Here is a 14,865-nt window from a genome sequence, read left to right as displayed (position 1 = left end):
GTATAAATCATCACACCAAACCAAACCAAGTGGTTAGGAGCATGCTAGGCTATCATTTTAGAATGACTGCAGGTCAGACAAAAAGGTAATTGAGCGTTCAAATACTCACAGGAACTGCATGGTCTTTCTTTCCCTTATGTGAAGAAGCAACATGAGCCAAATACTGTATCACTTTCTTGGTGTTTTCTGTCTTCCCTGCTCCAGATTCACCTCTGAAAAAAAAATAATATATATATATACTGTATATTGAAAAGAAGACTTGTATGAAAAGATTATTTTCTTTTAACTAGAGTTTGCTTGTTTTGGACGAGGATGCTGCCACTCCATGCTTATCTGTTTAGAGGCAGGGTTGCAGTCGGAGTAGCCAAGCTTGTGCGATTATGTGATGCACGGTTCCCATGTTTATGGACAGTGCAGCCGCAATGTTTCATGTGGTGATGGGATGATTCTGACTAATGAAATCCTCCACAGCGTAGTTAGAGTAGCAGCGCTGTCAGAATCAGCGTAGTGTTTGCGTGCCCAGCGTAGTCAGTCATGCAGAACCTGTCACAATAACCTGCCGCAGACAGAGGAGGAGTCAGTGTTTTTTTTTCCAGCAGCACCATTTGCTGCCGCTGACACAAACCTGTGTTAATGGACACCCAATGCGCCTGAGTATGAAGGAGTGCATGTGGCGCTAAGAAGGTCAGTCTCCGTGCAGCACATAGGTTTGCATAGCGGAGCGCTATGCAAAGCCGTCCTGAAAGCCGCTCATCTGCTGGTATAACCAGTAGATGAACTGCTTTCCCGGCAATGTTGCAGGAGCGCGCAGCTGCGCTCATCGCCGGGCCATACACATCGGGTGGCTTTGAGCTGAAAGCCGCTCAAACCTGCTGTTATGAGCGACTTTCAGCTCAAAGTCGCCCAGTGTGTATGGGCCTTAAGAAATATTGACTAGATGATCAAGAGATTTTGGCTAGATGCACTGGAGATTCTGACTAGGTGATTTTGTCTAAGTAATGATAGTCTATGATCTAGCACTTTGAGTCCTATTGAGAGAAATGCGCTATATAAATATCATCATCATCATCATCATTATCTAGTCAAAATTGCCGTGCCTGCACAGTCTATCTATGCTAGGAGATACAGACTTTGCATCTGTATCTAATCAAGAGAAAAAAACTGGGAGATTTTCACCATCTAGTCAAAATCTCCTGCCAAAATATCACCATGTGTACACCCCTTTAGGGGGGTATTCAAAGTCATTCGTGCTCCCGCAGCTATCTCCCAACAAGGGAGATGGCTGCGGGGCCCCATTCAATGCTGTCTTCCCCGACAGCATTTAACAGGGGTTCTCCGCAGAACGAGCCCGACATCACAAGCTGTCGGGCTCGTTCTGCCGAGAAAAGCCGGAAATAGGCGAGCTCCCGACCGGAGCTTGTCTATTTCTGTCCTCAACTCGCGGCCACGCCCCTTTCTCGCCGCTCGGCGTCCGGGACATTGAATCCCGGCCGCCGAGCTCAAGTCGAGCAAAGCGAGAACGGGACAGGGGCACGGCTGTCGAGCTTGCTCGACAGCCGTTTCCCTGACATTGATTACCCCCCTTAGTCTTGCTACAGCAGGCAACATTTTTCTATGATGGTCCCATCTGAAGAACAGATTTGATGTTGTCTTTTTGGTACTTAGCAGGCCAAAAAACGTGACAGTAGATTGTTTTGTCAATTGAAAAAGGAAAAAAAAACTTGAGTTTAAAGTCCTCAAAAGCATTAAAAGGATTTTAAGCAAAAATTTAATTTGCTCTGCTTCTATGCTTTTTCAACTGGAATGCATTTTATTCCTGAAAAAAAAAAAAAGAGAGAGACCTTAAAGCTCTGTAGGAGCCAACAATGAATTACTGTCAACCTAGCAAGAAAGGGAGTTAAAATATCTACCCAGACAGCTGCAAAAATTTTAACCAGTTTGGTATGTGCATAAAAAAAGCGTGTAGTGTAGTGTACTTCATCCCATCAGTCCCAAGAGCTTCCGGGGGTAGACAAATGCTGGGCAATCACATGATCTGTACACGGGGTCTTTGCTGCTTAACGATCTTGACAGCAGATTTCCGCACCAGGTATGGTGGTATAAGGCTACAGAAACTCACTTTACATTAGCACAAATTAAGGATATGGGGTACTACTAGTAAAGTGGGAACTGCAGAGATGGACCTCTGAACTTCAAGGAATTTATCCATACTTCATGCATATGGCCAATAACAAACATTAAGCAAATCTTGATGTGGACAGAAACATACCAAAATTGAGTTTCTCTGCAGCACTTGCTGAGGCACCTGGGGCCACCCGAGCAGGGTGTATCCTAGAGGGGGGCCGGGGGCGACTTCCCCAGGGTTACTACCGGCCTGACCAGTCGGAGGGATAATGCTTTGGCCGGGGGAACTTAAAAGTTTCCCCCGGCTGTGGCATTACCCTGCTGTCTGTTTGGGCCCGGCGCTGGTTGTCAAAATACGGGGCACTAGGGTTTTTTATTATTTATTTTTTCAATTTTTCAGACAGGGCGATGCTGCTACTTCGTACATATTTGGTGGCTGTAAGGACCATGGAAAATATGAATCCAGAGAATACGACAGATTCGTAAATTTGTCTATTCCCGTATTCATATTTTCGAGGCTAAAAGGCAAAGGCTAAATTTCCTCATCGAGGGAGTGTACTACTGAGGGACCCAACTCCACTCCACAGTTAAGTGTTATACCTTTTCATCATTGGGTATTACACAAAAGCACTCAAAGTTTTGCCTTGGGGTCTGCAATGTACACCACTGAACACAGTCATTGTAATGTGGTATAAAATTTACTGAAGGGCATAGGATGGTATTCAGGTACAGTAAGTGCCATTTTTTTTTATTTTGCACGTTGATTGAAAACATCAAATCCCCCACACACACACACACACACACACACACACACACACACACACACACACACACACACACACACACTACACTACACTCAAAGAATAAAACCAGACTTGGAAGCATACCCTTCATAAGGTTACACAATACGTACTGGGACACTAATGTAGCACAATATAAAGTGGAAAAACTATAGTGTGGCATGTAGCTATGGGCCATACAAGGTTCTGCTCTTTTTTCCTAGAAAATCAGAACCTAAAAATGTGCAGGATACAAATACAGGTTGAGTCTCCCTTATTCGTATATTCCAAAAAACTAAAATATTACAAAAACTGTGGGTTTTCAGAATACTTCAGTCCCCCACAGACTCTTTTTTCATACTTCCACAACAGCCTTCGGAATCTTCTTTAGCAGCATCTCTGGTCCCAGGGGTGCATAGCGCGAGCAATGCAACCTGGTAACGGATATGCCACTGAAGAGGATTCCTAAGGCCGACGTGGACACCAGGGTACACCGGAGGACCATTGGGGGGGCACTAAAGGGACCAGGTAAGTTAAAAAAAAAAAAATCCAAAGTCAGTAAAAATCCCTTATCCAAAATGCTTGTGGTCTCGAGCATTTGGGATAAGGGATACTCAACCTGTAATAAAAAGTGTCAGTGACAGTTTGCAGCCATGATAAATGCACTGCACTCCTGTGCACCATGAAAGAGCAAAGCTTAAGGTGGGCATACATCGAGACGATTTGGTCCGATTTCGGCCAATTGCGATCAATCAGCCCGTTAAATCGGACCAAATCGTTTCTCCATGACATGGCGTCGGGTCCGATGCGCGGTCCCGTGCGTATCGGACCCGGCCCCAGGGGTCGGACTGGCGGGACATAAGATCCGGCAATCGGTGGGGCGGGCGCAGTGCTGGGGCGGGCGGCAGTGACCAGAATGATGATCAGTGTCCACTCTGTCCACTCCAGCGCCGTAGCGGGCGGGCAGCAGCCGCGGCAATTACAACTTTAAAATAGCATGTCAAATGACTGCCTGGCTAATGATTGGCTGAGATAGAGCACTCTCAGCCAATCAGTGGTCTCCCTCTGCGGCCGCTGATTGACTGAGAGTGCTCTCTCAGCCAATCAAAAGACGGAGAGTCATTTGACATGCTATTTTGAAGATGTAATAGCCGCCACTGCTGCCCGCCCGCTGCAGCGCTGGACACAGTGAGTCCTCTGATTAGCGCTGCTGCCCCACTCCTTCCTCCCCAGCCGGCCACTCATTTGAGAGCCGCCGCTGCCCGCCCCCACTGCTCCTCACCGCCCTGCAGCTCCCTGTTATTTTTTTTGGTACTCTTTACCTATCACGGCGCCCATCGCGGGCATCGCGGGTACATTTATGTCTGGCCGCGACGCGACCGACGCGATGCCCGCGATTTCCCATTGAAACCCATGTTAAACATGGAAATCGCGTCGGTCGCGTTGCGGCCATAAATGTACCCGCGACGCGATGCTCCCGATTTCCCATAGCAATCAATGTTAAATGGCCCGGCCGACGCGATTTTACTGTTAAATGCCTCAATGGACCCGATGTGGCCATAGGAAACAATGTTAAATGGGCCTTAGAGCCCAAATAGTTACCCTGAACTCTGAAATGGCCCCCCCAATTGTTTACGCCACCCCACGATGAACGTCAACCCGAAGCGTGGCGAGCGCAGCGAGCCCACGAGGGGCGGCGGTACGCGTCCTCCGACCTTTTCATACCCCCACTATCCACGTCGGCGTGGAGTTGAGAATAGAATAGTGTGGCGAGCGCAGCGAGCCACCGAGCCCGAAGCGTGGCGAGCGCAGCGAGCCCCGCGAGGGGACGCGGATACCTTCACAGCTATACGCGTCCCCTCGCGGGCTTCACAGGTGTCCATGGCGACGCGGACACCTGTGAAGCCCGCGAAGGGACGCGTTTACCTGTGAAGGTATCCGCATCCCCTCGCGGGGCTCGGTGGCTCGCTGCGCTCGCCACACTATTCTATTCTCAACTCCACGCCGACGTGGATAGTGGGGGTATGAAAAGGTCGGAGGACGCGTACCGCCGCCCCTCGCGGGCTCGCTGCGCTCGCCACGCTTCGGGTTGACGTTGATCGTGGGGTGGCGTAAACAATTGGGGGGGCCATTTCAGAGTTCAGGGTAACTATTTGGGCTCTAAGGCCCATTTAACATTGTTTCCTATGGTAAAATCGGGTCCATTCAGCCATTTAACATGAAAATCGTGTCCATCGGGCCTTTTAACATTGATTCCTATGGCAAATCGTGGGCATCGCGTCGCGGCCATCGTGTGCACATTTATGGCCGGCCGCGACCGACGCGATGTCCATGTTTAACATGGTTTTCAATGGGGAAATCGTGGACATCGCGTCGGTCGCGTCGCGTCCGGGCATCTTTAGCCCGCATACGACGCGACTGACGCGATTTTTTACCTCACGATGCCCACGATCAAGATCGTGGGCGCCGTGCTAGGTAAAGAGTACCTTTTTTTTTTTACATGTAATAAATCGAATGCGATTTATCACATGTAAAATATGGCAACTCAAGTCCTAATCGTATGTGAGCCTCCCGGGGAGCTGCCGGGCGGCTCGGAGGAGAATGGGGGGCCATTAGCTGAAGCAGTAACTTGTTGCCCATACATTATCTGAGGAAATCATAGCCATGTCATTTTTGATTTTTTTTATTATTAGTTGTGGAGACTCAGATCAAGAGCTGAAAAGCAGTTATTTTCTAAGTGCATATATTTACTTACGTGCAAAGAATTGATTGGTCCTCACGATCTGTAAGAGAAAATGAGGAAAATGAGGAAACCATGCACGTAGCAGTCTATGTTTAACATATTCTTAGCAGGTATCACATTTACCAATGCTACATTAGCTGTTTGATGATAGGTATAAATGGTAGACTATCCACAACTCAATCTAAAATCCAGATGCGGAGGTGGATATCGGTGACAACATATTAAAAGCTTAATTCAAATATACAGTGGCATATTACTAGTCCTAAAACACCTAGAAGTCTATGTGAATATGTTTGTGCAGATATTTATATTACCAGGTTTGTACCAGTTGTGATTTTTCTTAAATCAGACGTGGGTTATGTAATCTATGATTTTTTTTTTTTACTTAAAATCTTAGCTAATATAAGTTGAGTATCCCTTATCCAAATTATCCCTATTCCATAGTTTCCAGAATGCTTTTTTTTTTGTTGGTAAAAGCACTACCGGGGATACCTGTAACTGGCACTACTGGGGACATCTGTAACCGGCACTAAATATGTGCAAGAAAATGATAGCTTGGCATTCAAATCCAGTGCCTGCGATAGGACACAAACTTATTTCAAGGTTTGAAACCTTGTTTCATGCACAAAGAAAATATATTTGTGGGTATTTCAGGTGTTTGAGGTGCTTATAAACTATAAATGCAAGATACCTCAATATAGCTAATTGAAACATAAAAATATTCCGAAATACAGAATAATATGCTATCCAAAATTCTTCTTGTCCCAAGCATTTTGGATAAGGGATGCTCAACCTGTATATGCATTGTAGGATAACCAGCTGAAATCTGATTTATGAAGGCGGGGCTCAATTCCAGTGTTATGCTAATGCTTTTTTCTTAAAGATGGGAAAAAATTATATCCCTGCAAAGTACAGTATAATGGGTTAATAGATATGGGACAAGTGTTTTTAAGATTGCAGATGGGAACGGTACAAGTGTTGTTTAAAGATTATTTTGTATAAACCTTGCAATTTATCAGTTTTTTTTTTTATTGGATAACTTGAGAATTTGGAGCACAAGTAGCCAAGGGAATTGAAATTAAATTTTGTTAGAAAAAATTTACAGTCAATTGGAATTACCGGTTCAAGAAAATTCAAAACCATAAAAAAATAAGGATCCCACACGGTTCAGACACGTTATTTTTGCAGTGTGAACGGATCGTAACCGGTATTTAGTACCCCACACTGGTCTATGCATCGCTGGGGAGGCAGCGGGGTCCCTGGGACAGATGGGAACTAGTAGCGCTACTAGGTACCATATGAGAGGGGGGACCTTCCTTCATCCAGGGGGGGCAGGGGGGGGGGGGGGGGGGGAGAGTTTGGATGGATGGGATGGTTGGCTGCCTCCCTGTGGGGTGTGATAGAAGTTGAAAGGCGGATCCCTGCATGAAGTCACTGCCCACAACCACAACTGCTTTCAATCGGTGAAACGAGTTCAATGTGAAAGGTACAAAAACGGTAATTAACTGGTAATAGACCCCCTTTCAAATCACATGTTGTAAACCATATAACTTGCTCTGACCCGTTTTAAGAAACATTTCAAATACCGGGTCTAAGCAGGTTTTGCGATGTGAAAGCAGTATAAAAGGCAGTGCCATTTTCTCAACAGATGTTATGTCAAATTAAAAACACTATTATAAAGGGATGTACATGCAATGCGATTTTGACTAGACAGTCAAAATCGCCCATAGATTAGCCAAAATAGCAAGTTAGAATCTCCTACCAAAATAGACTGTGCAGGCAAGGAAATCTTTGCTAGATCACAGACTAGCATAGTGTACATAGGAAAAATTGACAGTGCATGCAATTAAAATCGTCCACTAGCGCAAATCGCACCGTGTGTACATGTCTTAAAACGAAAGCCTCTGTTCTTGACATATTCAAGTCAAAGAACCTCTGATAAAACAGACAAAGAGTTATGTAGAGTAGAAAAGTGGGGACTGTTCTATTCCTCTGTATGCAGATTAACCACAGGACCAGACAATGAAATGTCTGCCATTTTATGGTTCTGCTGAGCTAATGAGACGATTAGTAAGATAAATGGACTTCTTCCAGTACTGGCTGCTAAGTGAGCACATTATTACCCTCTATTAACAGACACCTGAAATTGTACACTGACTGTTTATATCCCCCATTAATCTCCATTGCCTGTATGAGGTCACAGCTACTGTATATACCCCCTCTGGAGAGAGCCAAACTTTCAAACTGACTGTTTTATTATAAGCAAACGCCAAGGATAACAAACAGCTGTTAATATATCTTCTTGAAATTCCACAGATTTATGGTTCCTCATTAAATGTAACCTTATGGGCTGCCAGTCAGCAGAGTAACCTATTAATTGCCACAAAACATGCAGAAGAAATACACAGAATGCACTGCAAAAATCTATGGACATGTAAATAAACTTTTTTTTTCCCATACACTACACTGCACTGATCTTTAAACAAAAAAAAACAAAAAGTACAGATTTAAATTGCAGGTTAAAGCTCCAGCAAATAGTTACAGCATGTTATTTCTAATGGCTTAGTAAGGAAAGTTAAGTGTGTTTGAAATATAAAAGTCTGTTGCATGCATGTACTTTCCAATTTATCGTTAACCTTTATTTCTAAAAAAAAAAAAAAAAAAAAAAAAAAAAAAAAGGCGGAACGAGGGTCTGGAACATTGTACAATATGCATACATAGTTAAAAAGATAACAGGACAAAAACATTACACACAACAGTCAATAACTGCATAGTTATGCGCAGAAGCAATCAGGATCAAAGCACGAACTACAAAAAGTAGGTTCTGCTTGAAGCCTATGTAAGCGCGATCGAAATCTGCCTACTGTAGTAGATAGGAATAAGCAGGAAAATGCAGTCACAAAGCTAACGACGAATTGTATCTGGTACTGTAACTATTAGATCAGCATTATGCATACCTAACATGTACCTCAGCTAAAAACACTGCTTGCTAACAGAATAAACGAGCAAGAGATGACAGTAAAGGTAATGAGGAGTACACGAGGAAGAGAGTCCTGTTCATGAGGACAATCTACAATTTCCGTCCAATTGGAAAAGCACAAATGCAAAAAGACCACCTTAGCAGTAGGAGGGTGCCCACTGTAGCAGCTTAGCAATATTCCTTGTTAGCACAGCAATATACCTTGTTACCCCAGTCTACAACACCAACATTTATAAGGGACACCAGCAAATAACTTTCTATCTCTATATGCAGTTTACTTTGGCTGATAATGAGCAGTTTTTGACTCTGCAATACCTACAGCCACCAGGGACCACCCACTATTTAGGAAAGCATTTGCAGTCATCTCACTTCTCTTCCTTCTAGCACTAACAAAAGTATAACATCGCTCACTTGCCATCAATACCCTGTGCATATGGTAAGCAGCAGCATATACCCTGGTACAAAAAGTAATGATTCATTTATTATTACTACTACTAACTACTTCATTATTTTCGATTCAGTGTACTCTCATTGCAGGGTTGGTCCTGTTTGTCACTGCACTGCAGCATCCTCAGGGTCAGGCTGCAACAGTAGATGCCCATTACACTTATTATAATGCATGTTCTATAATGCCTGACCCACAACATGCAGCAGCTCTCTGTGTTACACGTGAGATGGGAGTAGCTGTTCCTCACCTTTACAGTTACCAGCTGAATTATAGCAACATTTGAGGATGCCATATAAAGAGAGGTGCTATCTCATCACGAGGCGCAAACTTCCATGTATGCGAAACCATAAGTAATAAGAGGTACTATCTACAGTACATAAGCATAGTGTATCCACACCTACAGTATATCCACGTACTTATGCTGTTTGTTATAACTAGAGGTTTTACAAGGAGGATTAATGCAAGTCTGATTGATCCTGGGATTACATATATCTTGTTGTCTGTATATGTGGGACAATTTATAACTGGATCAGTTGTGTGACATTAGCCTTCAGGTCATCAACAAATCAATCGGCTAATTCAGCTTTAAATGATGAAGTGCGAATACCGAATTAGGCGATTTTCACACGTCTTATGCGCACACAGCACAAATGCATTAAGTGTCAGACTGTGATCGCATCCAGGAAGAATGCAATTGCAATTTTTTGTTGGCAAAAAAACATCCCAGGTCACTGGAGGCCAGAAAATGGCGGCACTGTCCATGCTTTCGCAGTCAGACTGTGCAGGCTTCGATTATGGCAGCAGTCTCACCGATTTCTCTGATGCAAACGCAACGAAACTGCAATCTCAGGCCAGCACTTTACATGCTTGGGTGTCCATAACCTGTGCTGGATGGTCCCCAGCATGCGAGAGACAGCAGGTACAGTTTTTCTAATTTAGCAAAGCTGCAACTGATGCTGAATTAGGTACCAATTGTGCAGTTACCAGCTTGTGCTATTTGTGGTACATGTATTAGAAATTGGAAGCCAGGTCATTTTATAACTAATGGGGCCTACACATTTAGCGATTCTTGAGCATTGTCCAAGCGATCTCACTAGATTGCTTAGAAAATGCCTCTACATCGCTCCATGTGTAGGGGCCGTTGTGATAGTGATGAGCAGCCCCCATGCACCACTATCACAAGGAGATTCTTATCCAGCATGGTGGATAAATCTAGTGAGATCACCAGTCAGGGCCACCGGAGAACACTGGCCGGGACAGATCGCTCAGTGGAACATCGCTGCACAGCGATCTAGAATTTTTCAGAACGCTCATCCTCCCATATGTAGGCCCCTGTATGTAGTTTTCTGATCCACGTCTGCTGTTTGTTCAGATCTATGAATGATATTAACAGATGTTTTACCATTAAGAGGAATGGTGTGGAGGCTGACTAACAATCTGCAGCTGTTTTCATATCTAAGAATTGTGAATGAATGTCCTTTGTGTTGACCACATAATATGCATGACAAAGTGATGAGTACTTATAGCATTAAACTGTATGCCGATGTGGTGCTTTAACGTGTCAAATTCACTAGTGCAACATAAGAAAGCCATTAATGACCACCTTCATACTACTGTCTTGACAAAATAAAATGTCAAATTTCAGTTTAGCAGTGCATACATTAATGTTACAGTAAGAGGTGTTTAAAGAAGCCTTAGAATTCTGGACAATAAATAATGCAGAAAGGGCCTCATGGGAACAGAAGGTATCCACATCTTCATTACAAATTTATACCAACCAACATAATCCCACAGAACCAAAGACTAAATACATAAAACCCTTCCCCTTGAAATGATGGGTGCGAGAGTGTAAATCGGACCTTCCAGGGCAATATTAACCATCTGTCCAAAACGGACAATATCCCGGAATGAATACAGCCGATTAATCAGAGCCAACAACATACAGAAACTTGTAGACAGTTCTGATCTAGTCATCGGTGCAAGACTACATTAAACATATTCGGTAAACACAGTAACAACCTTGGTAAATCCTTCACTGATGGCTATTATCATTATCACCATTTCTTTATCTATATAGAGCCAGTATACTCTGCAGCATGCATGGTAAAGGTAAACCACCATACACACACTAGACTACTAGTCAAACTAGATAGTGTGTACACACTGAACGATATCGGTTACAGATCTTGTTCAGTGACGTCACCCACGGCTGCTGAACATGCAGGTCATTGGCTATACAGCTAAAATGGACTTGCATGTTCCAACAACAGGGGGAAGTTGCTTTTTAAAACAGATCGGCCAAGAAGGGCCCTTCTGAGGAATATATTTTAAAAAGTCATAAAATGTATATGGGGCTCAAGACAAGATGTACAGTGTACTGCTCACAAAGCTTAAAGCTGGCAATACACTATTGCGATTAGGCCACTTTCCATCCAATTCTGGCGGATCAGGCCGAAGAAATCTGATGAAAAGTGACAAATCGGATTCGTTTTGTCCACATTTCCAATCTGATGTGTGGTCCTGTGTGCATCGGATCAGAGTCAGAGATGGGACGTGCTGAACATAAGATCTGTAGGAATGGACAGCCTTCAACAGCAGTGAATGGGATCTCATACAATATTTTGTATGCCAAAGGACCTCATACAATATATTGTATGTGATCCAGCCGCCAAGGAGCTGCCGGGTCACTCGCAGAGGTATCGCGTGGGAATCTAGCATGCGATACTTCCGCCTATTGTATGGGGTCTGTTACAATCTATAGTAACATATTTTCAAGTTGATCTATTATAATCATTTTTACATTTATGTTCAACATACATAATATGATAGAAAATAAACATTTTAAAAACGTACATTTTAAAAAGGAAAATGACTCCCTACCCTCACACGCTTAAAAGAAAAACTATATTTGCCAAACAGAGAGGACCAATACGGTAATAATAATGTCAATTGGCCTCCAGATGCCCTGGAACATTGTACACCCTCAAAATCAGCTTCTTAAATGCATAAATTTTTAAGGAATGTGCCCACATTGTACAATTCTGCACACATGTGACAGAGAAGACTGATATATTCAATAGTCCAAGTAAGGTTCTCTGACTTTGCATTTCCTTTTTAATCCCGAAAGGTTGAAATGCTGTGTAGTGGCACAAGGAATATTGGGTCTGATGTATTGTATTCCTGCTCTTTAGCTTCTGGCAAATGGGTTGGCTTTCCTACCAAGAGTCTATTTTATCTCTAAGTAGCAGAGTTTATTTCATCTCTAAATACAAAAAGACCCTAAAATTGGAGGTTAGCCAAGATATTCTGCTGCCCAGAGCAAATCAGAGGGCTCTTTCAGACACCTCCGAAGCAATTGTGTCCAAATACATTTCAAACCAGAATTCTAAAACTTTTTGTAGGATTCTCATACTGAAAAAAAAGTTTTTCACAATTCACATTTTCCTGGATAATCGTATTGTGGAGTCTGGATACAAAGCCCTTACTGATACCCAATTTCATTGTAGTTTCTATAGATACATGAAGCTTTTTAAAGGATATCTACATTTTTAGAACCATTGAATCTCTTAGAGGATACCCAGCTCTAAAATGAATAGTAGTTCGGGAAGATAAGATAGAAATCAGACTTTATGGACCAGTATTTCTCCATCATTAAATGTGAAGTATTTATTACAATTACTTATATATCATTAAATAGAACAGTAACACAACGAGAGTTTATTTATTTACAGTTTCTTATATAGCGCAGCTGATTCCGTCGCATTTTAAAATTGTAACCAGAGATAAAACACACTGGGTAACAGACAGAGTTGGAGGTAAAAGGGCCCTGCTGCAAGCTTACAATCTTTAGGATTTCATGATAACAGAAGTGCTAAGAGGGCCCTGATCGTAAGTGTATATCTATGGGCCAAACGTAATAGGGTGTGAGAAATAGAAAATTATATTTTGGAAGTTTTTGCATTTTTTTTAAAGCGGCAATCATCACTTTCAAAACAGGTTGATTTTGCCATGTATTGATTGCCGCTTTAAAAAAAAAAAATAGGAATTTAATACCTACCGGTAATTCCTTTTCACGTAGTCCTTATGGGATACTGGGAATGGTCTTAAGACATTGGGTATTAGAGGGTATCCGCAGGAGACAGGCACATCTATAACTTTGAAGCTGGGTGTGCTGGCTCCTCCCCTCTGATTCCCCACCCAGGAACCAGTTAATGGAAAAACTGTGCCCGAAGGAGAATGTACATATGAGAGGAATAACTTATATGTCACCTATGTAAACATAAGTGTGAATAGTGTGGTGAGATTCATGCCAGCACACCCGCATTCATTCAAAATAAAAACAAACTATAATACCACCAACTGGATGGATTTTCTTTAACAAAGGTCACTGAACTAGACCTTAGAACCAGAAGACAATAAGTCAACTTCTGAACTGTATAAGCAGAATAAAGCTGCAGCCAGACCCCCGCACAGGGCGGGCGCCCAGTATCCCATAAGGACTACGTGAAAAGGAATTACCGGTAGGTATTAAATTCCTATTTTCACTAACGTCCTTGATGGGATACTGGGAATGGTCTTAAGACATTGGGGATGTCCCAAAGCTTCCAGAACGGGAGGGTACGTGCGGAGACTGCTGCAGTACTGCCTGCCCAAACTGGGTATCCTCTTTGGCCAAGGCATCAAACTTGTAAAATTTTACAAAGGTGTGTTGCCCCGACCATGTAGCAGCTCTACAGAGCTGCAGAGCTGACACACCCCGAGCAGCCGCCCAGGATGCGCCCACCGATCTGGTGGAATGAGCCTTTAAAACCGGAGGTGTCGGCATGCCTGCCGTCACATAGGCTTGTTGGATTGTAGTCCTAATCCATCTAGCAATGGATTGCTTAGATGCAGGGTGTCCTTTCTTTTGTGCGTCATACAGAATGAATAGACAATCTGTCTTCCTGATCCTTGACGTCCTCTGGACATACACACGCAAGACACGCACCACATCCAGGGATACCGGAATATCCGGTGAACTAGACGCAGACGGGACTACAATTGGCTGATTTAGGTGAAAGGAAGAAATCACCTTAGGGAGAAACCGCGGGTTTGTTCTCAACTCCGCTCTGTCTGAGTGAAAAATTAGATAGGGGCTCTTACAGGAAAGGGCTCCCAATTCAGACACTCTCCTAGCCGAGGCTAGGGCCAAAAGGACCACCGCCTTCCAGGTGATATACCGCAATTCTATCGACTCCAGAGGTTCAAACCAGGAGGATTGAAGGAAGGTTAGGACGACGTCCAAACTCCAAGGAGGTGTAGGAGGTACAAAGGGAGGCTGGATGTGAAGCACTCCCTGAAGGAATGTTTGTACTTCCGGGATGACAGCCAATTTTCTTTGGAAGAAAATGGACAGGGCCGAAATCTGGACCTTTAGTGAGCCCAGACGGAGACCCAAATCCAATCCCGCTTGTAAGAAGCACAATAACCTGTTCAGGTTAAACTTTGCTGGGGGGACCTTCTGCTCCTCACACCAACCCACGTATTTTCTCCAGATTTTGTAGTAGTGGGTGTTTGTTACCGGCTTTCTGGCCTGAATCATCGTGGTGATAACTGATGAATGCAGACCCTTCTGAGCTAAGATTTTCCGCTCAGCCTCCACGCCGACAAACGTAGCCGCCCTAAATCTTGGAAGACGCAAGGGCCCTGTGTGAGTAGATCTCTCCTTAGAGGCAGGGGCCAAGGATCCTCGATCAGCAGGCTCTGTAGATCCGAGAACCAAGCCCTTCTTGGCCAGTCCGGAGCCACCAGA

General features: G+C 43.7%; 1 protein-coding gene across 2 annotated transcripts in view; it reads right to left on the bottom strand.

The window, feature by feature from the left end:
* Positions 1–14,865, bottom strand: part of MYH10 (myosin heavy chain 10) — a 137,651-nt gene that overhangs the window by 51,809 nt on the left and 70,977 nt on the right. For both annotated transcript variants that reach the window (XM_083148419.1, XM_083148420.1), the window contains exons 4-5: positions 5,659–5,686; positions 110–212 (exon numbers count right to left, since the gene is read on the bottom strand). In XM_083148419.1, the coding sequence (XP_083004545.1) occupies positions 110–212; positions 5,659–5,686 (131 nt within the window). The remainder of the gene's footprint in view (positions 1–109; positions 213–5,658; positions 5,687–14,865) is intronic.

This window comes from Crinia signifera, chromosome 6 (assembly GCF_055691185.1).
Source record: "Crinia signifera chromosome 6, ASM5569118v1, whole genome shotgun sequence".
In the NCBI taxonomy this organism is placed as follows: Eukaryota; Metazoa; Chordata; class Amphibia; order Anura; family Myobatrachidae; genus Crinia; species Crinia signifera.
The sequence above is the reverse complement of the archived record's forward strand: the minus strand, read 5'-3'. Positions and strand labels throughout refer to the sequence as shown.